The 13,348-nt window shown below is 38.5% G+C and overlaps 1 protein-coding gene across 4 annotated transcripts in view; it reads left to right on the top strand.

Moving 5' to 3' along the window:
* Positions 1–13,348, top strand: part of THSD4 (thrombospondin type 1 domain containing 4) — a 312,906-nt gene that overhangs the window by 242,846 nt on the left and 56,712 nt on the right. For all 4 annotated transcript variants that reach the window (XM_065688400.1, XM_065688397.1, XM_065688398.1 and 1 more), the window contains exon 8: positions 10,551–10,755. In XM_065688400.1, coding sequence (XP_065544472.1) covers positions 10,551–10,755 — 205 coding nt within the window. The remainder of the gene's footprint in view (positions 1–10,550; positions 10,756–13,348) is intronic.

The raw sequence follows: 13,348 nt of genomic DNA, 5'->3' as shown, positions 1-13,348 counted from the left end.
CTCAAAATTGCTCCTTTGATTTGTAGAGCAAATGAGGGTTAGGCTGCAACCTTGGAAACACGCGAGGCATTGAAGGAAGACAAGGAAGCTGTACTGTCTTTGTTGTGCTCTGCCTTTGGAAGTTTTCTGAAGGTGTCTGTTGCCTTAGAAATATAGGCATGGCTCCTCTGTGTTGAGCACCCTGCTTATTTTGTTTCCACTGAAGGATGTGCACAGTTGAACCTCGCACTTTTGCTTGTACCCATAAAGTACCTTATACAGTAAAATGCTTTAAAAGCTGGCTGTGTGATGTAGTTTGCTTGCTGTTCTGTCAGGATGCTGTGAAACACATACGTTTTGGCTCCCTCAGGGATCGACAAAGCTGAAAACAGTTCCTGGAGAAATGTATCATTCTTCTCATTTACAAATAACTCCAGTGAATGAGGTGTACGTCTGGGTGGGAAACCCACCAGGAGAGGGGAAGTACTGGCATGTGCTAGCTATTTCTCTCTAGCAGTCATAAAAACCATGTTAAGTCAAAAAATACCTGTCACAGACAGATAGCCATGAAAGGAATAATCTTCATCTATCTGTAGAAGTTAAATCTGTAAATTCATATGTGAAGGTCAGAGGTTTGCCAGTATTGATTAATCCTCAGCTTCTTCACATGTTTGAGTACAGCAGCCCAGCCAATCTCTAGGCAGTCTTGCTTAGATGTGGGGGGGGAGGAAGGAGGGTCCTCCTTAGTGGAGAGGAGAGAGATGTATCAAAGACCAAAACCAAGAGTTGGGATGGAGGTATCAGAAACTGGCTATCTGGAAAAGTAATGTAAGTAGCGCAAACTGTAATTTTGAAAGATGAGGAGCCAAAACTTTCAGATGGCAAAGCAATAGATGCTTTCTTGTTACTAATCTAGTGTACCTCCTGCCTAGAGGGAAAGGATTAAATGAGTGGCATGTCTATGAGTTCTAGTTGAGTGAAATTAGAAAAGTGGGGAATTTGGTAATCTCTCTTTATAAAGATACCTTCTTTATCCCAACTTCCTTGCACAAGTTGTAAAGGGGCAGCTTAGAATGTTAACTGAAGGAATATTGCAAGTGTTTGATGACTTAGCCCCTCCAGTCCAGTATTATAAATGACTTTGTGGATAAATTAGTACTAGTTGCCAAAGAACCCCATAGATTAGACCTGCACCATTTTGTCATACTTGACCCATAATGGTGTATAATTCTTTTAAGATGTGATTTTATTAATGTTTACAGTAAATTTTATCCTACAGTTTTTACCTGGATTAGAGTGATTGATGTGAGAAAAAGATTATCATCATTTGTATGCCAAAATTGCTTTTTTAATATTCTCTCCTAAGTATTGTGCATCAACTCCTTTAAATCACAGTGAGAAATTTAGAAGGTTAAAAATACTCCTCAAGCAGGGCTTGAAATTCGGGCATAAACATACTCTAATGTGTGGATTTGCTTCTTCATTAAACTTACTGCCCCTTGTTCCATTTTCTGACTTACTACTTTGAACTTGTGTGTGTTTGGGGTTTGTAAAGGTATATTCACTACTTGCTGCGAATTTGAGCCATTAGAAGCAGAATGCACTAATGTTAATGTTGGGTATGCAAATGAAGGGAGGGGTATAGATCTCCTGTAGGGTACAACCTGAAATGAAATAAAGCAACTGAGTTTCTATTAATATGAACTGTTGGAAGTTGGAGTTCTGAGCAAATAGAAAAATAGTACTAGTGGTATAAAGGAGCATAGGTTAAAGGCTGTGATTTTCTTGCTCAGCTATTTACATACATAGCCATTACTTAAGGAAAAGAATCCCAAATTTATTTTTACAGTGTTTCTTAGTTCTAAAAGAAGTAGGAGTTATTAGGCATAAATATTCATCTGGAGAAAATGAGCAATGGGCTGCTCTTGCCAAACATCCTTGTTGTTTCTTACCATTCTATTTGAAATCTTGGGTTTATTGTTTTTAAGTATTTTTTTTGTTTATGAGATGTCCATGATACAAAGTTGGCTCTGAAAGAAGATGGTCAAGGCTTTGTTTAGAAAAAGAAAACTGGTATCGAAAGAATAAAAGGATCTTCGCTTTATGTTTGTTTTAATGTAAAGATGGCATGTCCTTAATAGCATAAATCAAACCTTAATTCTGGAAGCTATAACTGTAGGATGTCTACATCTAGCCAGTTCTAATCAAGTTCACTGCCTGTTCTAAATGATTGTATCTCATAAAACTAACAGAGACATAACTGGACCATGAAGATGCTCCAAGAGCTGGAATTTTTTTTATTCTTTTTGTTTTTTCATGGACCGTCTACATTTTGATTTTACGAGGTTTTTAGGTGCCACCTTGTGGACAACATCATTAATCTTGTATCTCATTAGAGGACACAAGTTGGTGAGGTAGGATAGTAAAATATCATTTCAAATTCTGTGACAGAAATGACATTTTCTCTGGAGGATTTTTATTTATTGTATTTTCCCGTATTGTTGCATGATCTTCTGACATGTTTCCTTCTTAATTAGTATAGGAATATTCTGTAAGAAATCTCTTAAGTCAAAGAACATATTACCATTGGCTTCAATGGCTGTGAGTAAAGCCAAACTCTACTAGTCTTACTCCGGAGTTTTACTACTTAATGGCTTTTGCAGTTCTTGCTGAAATACCTGTGTTGATCACTCTCAGGTCCTGAATGCAGGGCTTGTGTGCATCACAGATCTGGTTCATATGGCAATTTTTTACATGATATGTGGAACTTTCTGCAATATACAGCTCTTAGTAAAACCAGGTCTTCTACTTGGTCAGTTTCCTTTTTCCTTACTTAGTAAAGCTCTAGGCTCTCTTCATATTCCCTCCAAGTGTTTGTTCCCAGTAGTGTTGAATAATGCCACCTTTTGTTTAGTAATTTAAAACCTTTCAAATATAATTTTTTATCTTTTTTTTTTTTTATGTTCCTAGTTGAGGAAGAGAAAAGTGTTTCCCCTTAACTTTAAAAAGATTGTAGGAGTGTGCAGGAGCAGTGTGAGCCCCCTCTGATTAGGGGAAGAAATAAATTTGTACATTTTCTGCTTGAGTCAGACTGTTTTAGCAATATTAAACTGCTTTTGGGGGGTTTCTGTATTCTATCCAACAAGCAAGCTTCATTGCTCAAAGCAGGAGATCTCTTTTTCCTTTGACTGGAACTTGGAGTATGGGGTAGTTTAACAGATGGGGGGAAAAAAAACCCTTGATTTTTGTCAACCTCATCTGCAGTGTCAGGAGCAACAAGGGCATACTGATCTGTAAGAGAAGGTGAATCTGGAGCTGAAAATCACAGCAAACCAGACAGACAGTGGCCTTACAAGTACCACCAGTCTGACGATGGTTGCAACTCAGCCAGTAGTCCATCAAGGCAAATACCTACATCAAGCCAGAAAATGAAGCCAGCGTGTCAGGACCAGAGTCAGTATCAGGGTGGTACGAGATCCTGCACAGGTGTATCTGCAGTGTAGCTCAGAGAGACCAGTCATGAGACCCTGATCTTAGAAGCACCTGGTAAAAAGGAGGGCAGGAGGCTTCTCAGCTCTGTGGTTCGAGGCTGGATGGCTGTATTACGAAAGTTAGCCTTGAGCCTGGGCAACTAACCTCCCAAGAGAGGTACACAAGATATGAAACAGGGAATAAACCAAACTCAGCTCTCTCTAGTTCAGAGCCTGGGAACTAGGCTAAAGAGGCTGTATCCTGCAGCTGCTAAGCTCTGGTTGTACTGTGTCTAGACACCTTCAAATGGAGTGCAGTGCCAGAATTTCTAGCCAGTCCTGCTTTGACTACCAGATACAGCTGCAGCATTAATCTCTCAGAGGTGCTCACATTGTGTTTAGGAAGCAGGAAAAAGAACTAATCTGCTTTCCTGGCTCAAGCCCTTTTTGAAAGCTTGCTTTCATGATGTGACCATTACATTTCTCTCATGCAATGTGGGCTGATTTACCAAACTTATGTTACCCAATTTGTATTACACTGATACCGATTTCACTGGAAATGAACTTAAGCAGCCTCAGGCACAGAACTGCAAACCTGAAATGAGCCAAAAGATCTGGTTTCACTTTCTGCTTCTCTGATAAGTTGCCTTTTATGTTCAGTTTACCAAGACCTTATTCAACCTAATTATTTGCCCAATTTTCCTGTTTTCAGTTGCAGTGGAATTGAGTCTCCGTGATGGCCATGATTCCCCAGTTCTTCCCATTCTCAGTAGGAGTTTTTCTTAGCTTCCACAGTTGTGTTCTAGGCTGTGTGTTAGATGACACCAGTATTTTTATGTTGCACTGGGGACCAACAAGGCCTGCTGCTTTTTTCTGTGGGATCAGTAGAAAAGGAATTGTTTCAGAATGGGTCTTGAAATCTTAAGAATGTAATAAAATGAGTTCCTCATAAGTTTCTTTGTCAAAAGGCTAAACTGGATTACATGTGTACATCTAGATGTTGCCTTACCCAAATGGATGTTAGATGGATGAATTAGAGATCAATAAAGCAGCAAAGCTTGTATTGAGATTTCATACTTTATGAAAGGTGGGCGTAGTGTTTGCTATCTTGTATCAGTTCCTAGAAACTCCTGAGATAAATCCTGTAGTTAGTGACAGTTCTGTTTATGCATGAGAGAGAAAGCTGTAAATAAATTAGAGTCGGTATGCAGTTAGGCCTTGGGAGCGTATGTGCAAACTTTAGCTTGAGAAATTGCAAACAAGTTCTGTGGATATATGACAGAAAGGGAACAGATATCATCACTAAAAATGCATGTGAAACCTTCTCAGACTTACTGGGGCAAAGCATAGCTAACCTCTGAAACAGCAACACTGGCATGGTTCTTCAGAGCGTTGAAGGCAAGATCTTAATGAGGAAACTAGTGTGTAAGACTAGAAAGGCAAATATTTACAGCTTTAGCTTGCGGCTTCTGTCACAGACACAAAAAAAAACCCCAGCGTTGTGTGTTACAGACAACAATGTTTACATACTAAATGCATTGCTAAAAAGTCAATTGTAGTGTTTGCAGGTATGAATTTGACATTGAGGTGGGTACGCCTGTTGGGTAAATTGGGATTGATAAAATAAATCTGGTTTTGGCTACAACAGCAGTTATTGTTTCCAGTGGCAAAAGTGTAAGAAATGAAGGTATCTGTGACCACCAAGTATAAAAGGCTCCTGTTGGTAGCATTCCTTTTTTTGTTTTTCATCTCACCATTTTGCAGTTGTCCTGGTGGGCTTGAGGCTTGTGCAGCTTAAGAAAAAATTTGATGACTAAAAAGTAGAATCATAAAACAACCGAGAAAATGAATGTTATATGCCTTAAAAGTTCAAGACCTTTATAAGACTTAATACAGATGAGGAGTCCCCATAGAAACCTAAGTTTTTGTCTGAGGTGAAAGGTCTCTGAACAGACATTAATCATGCTGCATTTATGGTACAATGAATCCCACAACTTCAAATTGAAAATCCTCCACGCTTATAAAGGGCTGTGAGGTAAACTGTGATTTCAGCAAGCTATTCCTGGTGAATCAAGAACAGTAAATTATACCTACTCTTGTATCTTTTGTAGATGTCATTTCACTGGAGACTAGAGCTAATTCCTAGGCCCAACTCCTGCTGATTTTTAAGGGAGCCTTTGCACTGGTTTCAGTGGGATTTGGATCAAGAGTAGCTGATGTAATACAAATATGTTTCTCCATGAAGTAGATAGTTGGGCAAATTTTGGAATATCTGACCCCCTACTGCACAGATACTATGTTTATTAAATGGGGAGGAGAGGAGGGACGGGGATTAGAGGAGATTCAGACAAAAATATTCTTCCTAATAGTTTCAAAGCTCCCTGCATAGTCTTGGCTCATGAACCCACTGTATTCACTCAGCTGTATCTAGACCATGGTTACTAGGTGAGACATTTTATGTGAGATAATACACCATGTTTTTACCACGATTGCACTACAAGGTAGCTAAAAAAAAAAGAGGTCCAGTGTCCACTAGGGTTACATCATAAGGAGGTCTGGGCTACTCGAAGGAGTTGGACACAGTGAGTGTAACTGAGTGCTGGTGAGAAAATCAAACACCAGCTTTTGTTGCTGAGCAGCTTTATGCTGTGACTGACATCATCCGTGAATGCTTTTTAAATGGGAAGGAGAAAGAAGAATCCGTTTAGAGACTGAGGAGGAAAAACAAGGAATTCCTGTAAAGGTGGAGGGCAGAGTACTTTCTAAATATGTAATGGAGCAGACTTGTGTTGTCTGGTATCTTCTGAGTCACGAATCAAAGGAGGAATATGTTAGGAGTAAAGGTGTCCAGTAATTTGACAAGCTCTTTTATGCTGTAACCCCAGATGTCCCTCTGTGAAAGTGGCTTAATAACAGTAATTCATGCAATGGCATGAAGTAGCTCATGTAATTTTTAATTGTCAATAATTCATGCTATGTTACCTGTATGCAGTTTTTTAAGAGCTTTTATTTCTGTTACCTTCCTGCCCAAAGGCTTTTCAATTCTGAATGACAGTCTGACTGCCAGCAAATGAGTGTCTCACCGAATGCATCCTGTTCTCTTGTATTGGGTAGGTCAGAAAGGTACACTGCATGAAAACATTCTGGTGTTGAGCTTATATGTAAAGCAGAGCTCTCTGTATAAATGAACTTACCTTGGTGCTCAGAATTTACTTATAGGAGTGAGAAAATTGAAAAGCTGATATATCCCAAAGCCACTAAATAAAATTCAACCATGTTAATGCAATAAAAACTTTGCAGTATATGTTCGTAGAATCATGGAATAGTGGACATTGCAAAATACAGTTGTTGAATTAATTTATTCTGGTTTCCTCTATTGTGGGCTTTCCAAATAATGTCTGTTTAAAAAATTACAGCATCTCTAAGACCAAAATGCTGTTAACTAGAAATGAAAGTGAAGATTTAACAAGAGAATAAATGCCTTGTCTGTCTTGAACAAGATGCACAAAGGAAACAAATAGTATGTTTGGGAAAAGTGAATGTCTTTTAAATGGCTCCCAATTATCTGCTTAAGCATTTAAGGTGAGGAATTAAAATAAACCAAAGTAAAAAAAAAAAAAAAAACCAACAGTATTTGCTTCACAAAGACATGAAGTTGAGCGAATATTAGGAGGATGACATTCACAAAGAAGAAACTGCAGTTTAATTAGCTGGTGTCTGGGCTCTTTTAGTTTTCCTCTTTGTCTTCTTCCCCTTTACAGTATTCTCTGTAAACACAAATGACCATGTACATGTTCAGAAACATTACTAAGCTATGGTAACTAGATCAGGCTATATTCTGTATCCATTTGAAATGAAGCATATGAAAGAAAAGAAAAACAAACCCACTGTTGAATCAGTGCTCTCAAGAACGTAGTAGTATATCAACAAGAAGGGAGGTGATGATCAATTCTCACACACACACACCCTAATGCAGTGAGAAAGTGTTGTTTATAGCATAAAAAGTGTCAAAATGAGTAACACCAGATGTATGCAATGATATGTTCTCAGGATCAAGAAGAGCATCAAGAGGAGAAGCTTTATGGATGTTAGATGACTGTTCCTCCAAAGGCCTCTTTCAGCCGCAAAGATTCTTACACATGTCAGTGAACTTAGTTAAAATATATATAGCATATTCTGAACTTTAAGTATTGGAAGGAGAACTTCCTAGACAGTACTTGTCAATGTTTTGTCTGTAAGTTAGAATAGGGAAATATTGTTCATTGTACATTTGAAGAAGCAGAAAATACAAGTTATTAGAAGAGCAGTAGAAATGTAGTTAAGCTGCTATTGAAATGTCATTCCTACAGGTCAGTGTTCTATAATTGGAGTCTAGTTAATAAATCAGCTGATGCACAAACCAGAAAGAAATTACTCTCACATTCCCATAGCTGTGTTGGCTCTACAGTGCTATGGAAAATGAGACTTTTTTCTGGTTTCTGCATCAACATTGTTTCTAGCTTGGTTCTGCATGCAAAACAATTTTCTTGGAGTAACACGTCAATAGCAGCTTTAAGTTTGGATACAGGAAACCAAGTAAAAATAGTGCTATAATGGAGGCATGGTCTGGGAGGAAGGAATTCTGGAAGGAATTTTGGGTTCTCCCACAGACCTCCAGTGTGACTGCAGGTTGTTCTAGCAATCTTACTCTTTCAGATTTAAGAACATTCTGAAAAGCCAGCTGCTCATTCACCCCCTTCTGACCGTGACCATGGGTGATTTAATTTGTGGCTCTTGAACAGCTCAATCACTGGTTGGGTCTTTGTTGTGAGTGATGGTGGACTTTGGTGTTTGGAGGGTGGCTTGATAGCTGCATCTGTATGTGTGCTGTAGGGTTTTCTTTGTAAGAAATTCTGGGGTTTTCTGTGTTTCTGGTATTCTGCTGTGGGATATGGTGTTGTGATATCTCATGGTGCTAGGTGGGTCAGCTGTGCCATGTTTTTACAGGGCTTGGGGGAATGTCTTGTCACTAATGCCTAGGTGCAGTGATGCCTGTAACCACAAGCCCTGACTCAGGCATTTCTGTGCTTTACACAAATAAAACCATATTTTATTCTGAGGAGCACAGAGGTTCTAATTATATGTAGTTACTTTTCTGCTTTTTAGTAACTTAAAGATAGTGCTGTCATATTCAAGTGTCTGCTGCTTGTTTTGAAAGAGTCTCTTGAGGATCTGGAGCATCCCCTCTAGCCAACTCAAATTGAAACTTGTACTCTTGAAGTGAATACCATGCAGTTTGTCTCTCTGCTGTTTAGCTGCCAACCATTCCAGCTGCTTGTGCACGTGCAGTCACAAATTCCTACTTATCCCCAGGCTATACTTAGGCCATAAGCAGTATAAAGATTCCAGGACATCAAATCTCTTCCTTGGCTTGCTGATGAAGTGCTTTGTATGTTGTGATAAAACAGAAGCTGATTTATAGATAACTTGTTTTTTAATGGAACTGTTATAAAGATATACAGCAGCATTGGTTTTGTAAAAATGTAGTTATATTTGTGGTCAGTGAAGAAGTCTAATTTAGCATCCCTGCTATTGGGAAGCATTTTTATGTGTTGTACAAATGGCTACCTCAGCTAAGTGAGGGTAAGTGTCCTGGGGCAACACTCTGTGTGTGATGTGCAAATTCAGTTGTGTCCATTTCATTACTGGTTGAACTAAGATAACATCTTCCTTCTGATTTCTATTTGCAAGGTTTGGGGAGTAAAAACATCAGACTATATGGAGAAGTTATATGACATGGCAAGAAAAGCCATAGGAAGCTGTTTATTAAACTGAGGTTGAAGAAGGTCAAAGGTGACTCTTAACAGCAGAACCATGAGCAACGTAGAGCAGGGGTTAGGTAGAAAGTTAAGGCTCCAGCACGAGATAGAATGACCAAGAAGGATGGAAGAATTGTCTTGTTGTTTACATGATTTTAGGATCTTTAAACTTTTAAGTGGCTATAATTTTCCCTTTATCTGATAAGATCCTTGGCTTTTTCTTCTGTTAAATTGTTGCTCTATTTCTAGCTCAGTACGACATCTTTCTTGACTTTCAGCTTTAGTGTGCTCATAGATTTTGGAAATGATGTCTTTGTGCTTGAACAAACAATTTTTTGGTAGACCTGGATTTATTCAGGTAGACCTGCATTAATTCCATTTATTTTGAATATTTTCCATCAAATCACTGCATTTCATAAAATATGAGATAAGTTTCTGTTCTACTGGCTCATTTAATATTTCATTCTCTACCTGAATGAGAACGATAAGTTCTGGTTTGCATGTGCCAGTTAATATAGGTAGATGATAAATGTTCATTGTAAATATAAAGTGTGTAAATACAAGCCAACATGGTCAACAAACAGAAATGTTTCTGTAGAAGAAGAGAGTCTCTACAGTATGTGCACATTTAAAATGCAATAAAATAGAATTACTTTTTTTTTCTGATTTGTGTCAAATCTTTACCATTTTTGCTACCTTTTAATATACATTATTTTATTTATTTTTTTACAATATCTTGTCCAAGTGGCTGTTACAGAGTGGGTTGAAGATTTTCTGCTTGTTAAGCTGGAGGATCACTTCTATAACTTTCTAGATGCAGTATAAAGACTTTCTAGAAACCTCTTTTGGTGAGAATAGGCTCAGTGCTCAATTTGAGAGGAGATTAAAAAGGCATTTTTGTATAAAGTAGTTACGGTTTTGTTAAAAACCCATTTGGGATTATAACAAAATCATAGCTCTTCACCTCTTTTCTCACTAGCAGGTACAGGAACTATGTTGTTAAGAGCTGAGGAGAGTGTAATCAGCAATTATCAGTGCATTAGTGTTTTTCAGTGTGTTCTTGTATTTTTGGTAACAGGCTGTAAAAACCCTTTGGCTAGCTTGAAATCCCCAAGTCTGTGAGCCCTCTGTTTTTTATTGCCTTTTTCCACGCAGAAGAACAAGGGAAGAAGCTGCTGAAATGCTAAATCACAAAATCGTTTCAGGATTGAATGTTCTCTGAAAGTCAAACTGTTCTCAGTTGTTATGTCCAACGTCTGCAGCTGTAAGATCTTGGAAAAAGAAATCTTACTTTATTTTGCAGAGCATTGGCTGTGACGACTATCTGGGTTCAGACAAGGTGATTGACAAGTGTGGAATATGTGGAGGGGACAACACTGCTTGCAAGGTTGTGTCTGGAGTTTTCAAACACACGCTAACAAATCTTGGCTACCACAAGATAGTGGAAATTCCTGAAGGAGCTACTAAAATCAACATTACTGAGATGTCAAAGAGCAACAACTATTTGGGTAAGTTGCATCTCAGTGAATAAAGCATTCTTTGTGCGCTGCTGCAACCGGGTGGAGGTCATGCCAGGAAAGGCATTCTACGCAGTGTGAAAGAGATATCAAGAACATCTTGACATCTCCAGAGTGGAAAGAAAATAAATCATGAAACAGGCATTTTGATCAGAACTAACTGGCAGTTTAGAATTCTGGCTTGATCTTGCACGACCAGTACCATAGACCTGTTACCATCTATTTTCCTGTCCATCTGACTTGGCTTTTGTGTTTCCTGTTAGCTGTTTCTGCTCTGGTGATTACACTTCCCATATCATTAACCTTCTCTGAGCAGTCAAGAATCCAGCCACATGGCATGCTTATCAAGGCTGTTTGAGGAGAAGAGCCTCTTCTGACTGCTTAAAAATTTCAGTTCTTTTAAAGTGTAAGTGTATCAAAATTGTATTGAGATAGTGTGATACTGAGGTGGTATCTGCAGAATGAAAGGTTATTTGTACAATTGTTTATTCTGAGGCAGGTACTTAATTCAAAACCGTAGAGAATCCTGAAATATTTATATTAACATCTGTCTAGTGTGCTGCAAATTAGAGATCATGTGGAATTTCTGCGAATCTGTGTGTTTTGTGTGCATTTCTGAACACAACAGTTACAACATTAACATACATGTGGTTACAACATTCCCTGTTGTAACCTCTCATGTTCCTAGGTTAGGAAGTCCTTAGTGTGCCTACATTTGTGCTCTTGTTTTGGGAGCTAATTCTGCCGAGTGTACTGGAGAGTGAAGAGTTGGTTAAGATTTGTAAAACCTGCCCCTCACCCTTTTCTCTTTACCTGTCAGGCTATCGTTAGATCTGTCTTAAAAATAACAGAGCTACATGAGGCCTCTCTTGCTACCTTGGTGTAATTATTACTAGTACTGTGTAGCTGTACTGTTTTAAATCCCAGTACTCCTGTTAGACAGCTGCTTTATGTCATTTCTGGCTGGTAAGCATCTCAACTACTGCTCACGTATAAGGAAGGAAAGTGCTCATTATTGAATTGCTTCTCTTTTCTACTTTCTTGTCCCTAATTCTTGCTAGAGCTGTAGCTAGTTCTACTGAAACATTTATGATGGGAAACAGTCTGAACTGTAATGTGAGCTCCATAATTTTACAAAAAAAGTGACTCTTCAAACAGTCCAAGAAAAACAAATATGCTTTACCTCTTATAGTGTGCTCTTATCAGTTCTAATTTGTCTTGGTTTCATCCAGATGTGGTTTTGATACACTAGATACACCTGTGTACACTAGCATTCATTTCTTCATGTGAACAATTTATACTGCATCCAACAATACTGATTTTTTGATGATAAAATAGAATAGTAATTCTGTCTAAAGAGCCTTCACAGGTGCTTGTACATACTATAGAAAATGGGTGAGAACACAGTTTACTTGGCAGGACAGTGAAAGTAGCCACGTTACTCACGTAAAATCGTGGAGTTGAATATAATTTTTCTGTCAGATTTACAGAAAAATTTTCTGCCAGCATCTTAAAAGTGCTGGCAGAAAAGTGTCCTTAACATATTAAAACGTCCTGAACCACTTGAACAGTTTGGGAATGGGCAGGACAGAAAAGGACATTAAAGCATTTTTTGCTTAAAAATAACCAGGCCGTTGGCATGTATGGGAAAGTGGCAACGTTTCTCTTTCCCATGCTGCTACTTATCTCTTTATCCCCTGAGCTTCATATGTTACATTTTAAAGCTGTTGGTATGGATTTAGTCTGCTAAATTTGTCAGCTCCATCCTGTTAGGAATTCTTGAGGTTGTAGTTCCAGCTAGAAGGGCTCCAGTCTCTCTACTTACACTTGGTTTATTGAGGCAGGTAAGTTGCACCAGGACAGAAATGAACATGTTCTAACAGAGCAGAAAACGAACTAAAGAAAGATTTATCAAGCACCTTGCTGCACAAATGTAATGGTAAGTGGGAGGTGGTTTTTTGGCATACTGGTGCTCACAAATTTCTCACTGATAAAACGGCACTCAGTATTCAGACATCCACGTTTTTATAGAGCACATAACAGTAGCAGAGCTGGGAAGCTTGAAAACTCAGATCTGGTGTTTACTGTTTTCCCTCTATATTTATAAGCCGAAAGAAGTCTTGAACTTTAAAAATAGTTTAAAAATCCCTTAAACTCATTCTTGTGCTGCAGCTGCAGCAGCAACAACAACAAAGCCAACCCAGCAGCCGTTCTTTTAATCATGTAGTTGAGTGCTTTGCAGAATGGAAGTTTCAGGTCCCTATTCTGTCATAGTCCAGCTGTAGCCATCAGAGCTGCTTGTAAACAACACTCTTGGTGCAAGGAATGTAAGCTAGTTGCTTTTGCTTTTCCTGACATTTTGCACATCTTATGGTTTCTTCAGTGCAAAATTGTAAGTCAGCTCGAGGTCACTAAAATTGTTTTGGAAGATGAGAGCAGATGTTTCTGGGCATCTGAGTTATCCTGCCCGTATTTGTTCAGGAGACTGTCTTGAGTTTCATGTGTTTTCACTAAACGATTTTTACAAAGCTCCATACCTTTTCACTGCTTTGTCAAAAGTACCAAGCAAGTAAGCAATCAGGAA

Source organism: Lathamus discolor, chromosome 8, assembly GCF_037157495.1.
Source record: "Lathamus discolor isolate bLatDis1 chromosome 8, bLatDis1.hap1, whole genome shotgun sequence".
NCBI lineage: Eukaryota > Metazoa > Chordata > Aves > Psittaciformes > Psittacidae > Lathamus > Lathamus discolor.
The sequence above is the reverse complement of the archived record's forward strand: the minus strand, read 5'-3'. Positions and strand labels throughout refer to the sequence as shown.